Genomic DNA, 2,411 nt, shown 5'->3' with positions numbered 1-2,411 from the left:
ATTTCTTGATTCTCAGGGGCAAGAGCTATCAACAGTATCAACAAATCAGTGTCTGTACCATACAACATAACAGTTTTGTGTCTCTTCAGCTCCTCTATTCCAGTCGTCACAATGGAAATATCAGCATCGTCTTTTGCAACAATTGTATTGATATTTGAACTTATAAGCTCTTCAGAAACTGAAAATATAAGCTTCTTCTTGTTTCTTCTGTTGCCTAAAAATTCTTCCTTTGATGTTAAGCATTTTGTGTTCCTATCAAAATCTATGTCATTTGAGGATTTTTTTGCTGCTCTTCTATTCTGCTCTTCTTGTTTAGTTGTACAGTCTTCTGGATAGCCATCAAATACAACCGTTACATTTTCTCCAAAGTTTTCTACAACATATTTTCGATAAATGTGTATGATATTTCCATAAGTGGAGTCTTGTGGCCAGGGAACATAATGAAGGAGAAATCCTCCATCAATAATCACACATAAATTTGTTTGATCAATTTCTTCTTCCTCTATTACAGCATCTTGAAACACTTTCAGGATAGATGATGATTTAGTTCCTTTTCTTAGTGAAACATTGTCGAAGAGAGATGGTGGATGTGAAGACAGTTCATATTCAAGATACAATTTCAATTTTTGAGAGCTATCACACACACAGAGTATTCTATTGAAGAGCTGTTGAGAGTTGACTGGTATTTCTTTGGATCTGACTTTAACTAATTTGTGTGCTAGTTGGGTCTTAACCATGTCCTTTCTTTTTAATGTCAGTTTCCCAAATGATTTTCCTACCATTGTCTTCATAGCAGCACAACCTATGTCATAGGCTTGGTCACAGTTGACTGACTCATCACTGATGAAACCAGATGATAATGAAACTAGCTCTCCAGATTCCTTATTTAATGGATTGTGTTGTCTGAACCATGTGGTGAACTTATCAATATCAGCTTGGTCTCTGAGTTTTCTTGACTTTCTCAGCTCAACATGTTGTTCACTGTGGGTAATAGAAATGTCTAAGAACTCCTCTAATGCTTCATTAATCTTTATGAAGTATGGTGTCCCAAGAATCCATTTATTCACAGTACTTTCATTCATTCCCCTTCCATGAGTGAGTCCTCCTACAGATTTCATTGGCCTCATCAGACATTGCTCTATGCACATGTCTGTCCATGTTCCTGACCAGTATCTTGTTGTTCTTTTCACAGTAAAATATCCCTTGTTGATGAAAAGATCTAATTCTTTTTCAGAGAGTTTTCAGAGAGCACATCACGCCGAACTGATATTTCTACAAAACTATATTTTTGTGTGTAATCACTCAGAAGGGATCACAAATAAATAAATTCATAATCGAACTGTGTGAAAAAATTGTCACCATCAATGCACCAACTACGAAAAATCTACCACGTGTTTCACTATGAAAAATTACGAAAAATCTACCATGTGCTTCACTACGAAAAATTATGAAAAATCTACCACGTGTTTCACTACGAAAAATTACGAAAAATCTACCACGTGCTTCACTACGAAAAATTACGAAAAATCTACCACGTGCTTCACAACGAAAAATTACGAAAAATCTACCACGTGCTTCACTACGAAAAGTCTACCACGCACGTCCGAACTTGGCAAACTTCCCTCTGAAACTGACATGAGGGATGAAAATGCCACTCATACGAGAATGCAAAAAACGAGTTTCTTTTCTTTATTTAGCAACAAAAACAATATTGAGAGGAGCAACGTTAGCGCCGCACCCCTACTGCCCGGCCCAGCCATAATAATAGATGTCATCTATTTCTATGGGCCCAGCTCACCACTGTATTGTCAAAATGTAGCATACAAAATACTTAGTCTTTTGTATATAATATAGTTATATGTTATATAGTTATGCTATGAGCCTCACTCTGCATTTGTATCTTCAAAAATATCCATATTATGCATTCTATACAACATCTAGTCACAATGGTTCTCTTAAAATCTAAAAATATAATTTTATGAACTTAAAGCCACAAAAACAAGCTACTTTTCTATTGAACATAAAAACTATTCTATCAATCTGAACTATGAGTATTGAAGAATAAGATATAACTGAGAATCTCTCGTTTTTCAAATAGACGCATGGCTTGTGCGAGCTTGATGTGAGGGGACCGCGTAGCTCGTAGCGTAAAAGTGTAGCGCGTTGCTATTTCCCCCTCCCAGAGCGACATTTCCGATTTTTTGTAAGCAAGATTTATATCGTTGGATTGAGAAAGAATAGATCTTAAACTTTCATTGAAAGTTTTTTTCGATAAAATTGCTTACAAATAAGTAAATTGGGAAACAAAAATGAGTCTAGTTGAAAAAAGTTCATTTTTTTAGATGTTTTTGTTTATATCAGGATAACTATCATTTTTATCGTGAAAAAGCATAGACCCATTATTGTAGACC

At 35.3% G+C, this 2,411-nt stretch overlaps 1 protein-coding gene across 1 annotated transcript; it reads right to left on the bottom strand.

Annotated features, from left to right (window-relative positions):
- Window positions 1-538: 538 nt before the first annotated feature.
- On the bottom strand, window positions 539-1,231 carry LOC120353312. The gene is made up of 2 exons (XM_039436557.1): window positions 780-1,231; window positions 539-637 (listed from the first exon to the last, which is right to left on the bottom strand). The coding sequence occupies exons 1-2, from the start codon at window positions 1,146-1,148 to the stop codon at window positions 620-622; spliced, it is 387 nt and encodes a 128-aa protein (XP_039292491.1). The 5' UTR covers window positions 1,149-1,231; the 3' UTR covers window positions 539-619.
- Between the last annotated feature and the right edge of the window lie 1,180 nt (window positions 1,232-2,411).

Source organism: Nilaparvata lugens, chromosome 1, assembly GCF_014356525.2.
Source record: "Nilaparvata lugens isolate BPH chromosome 1, ASM1435652v1, whole genome shotgun sequence".
Classification (NCBI taxonomy): Eukaryota; Metazoa; Arthropoda; class Insecta; order Hemiptera; family Delphacidae; genus Nilaparvata; species Nilaparvata lugens.
Note: the sequence above shows the minus strand (reverse complement) of the source record. Positions and strands in the feature narration are given on the sequence as shown.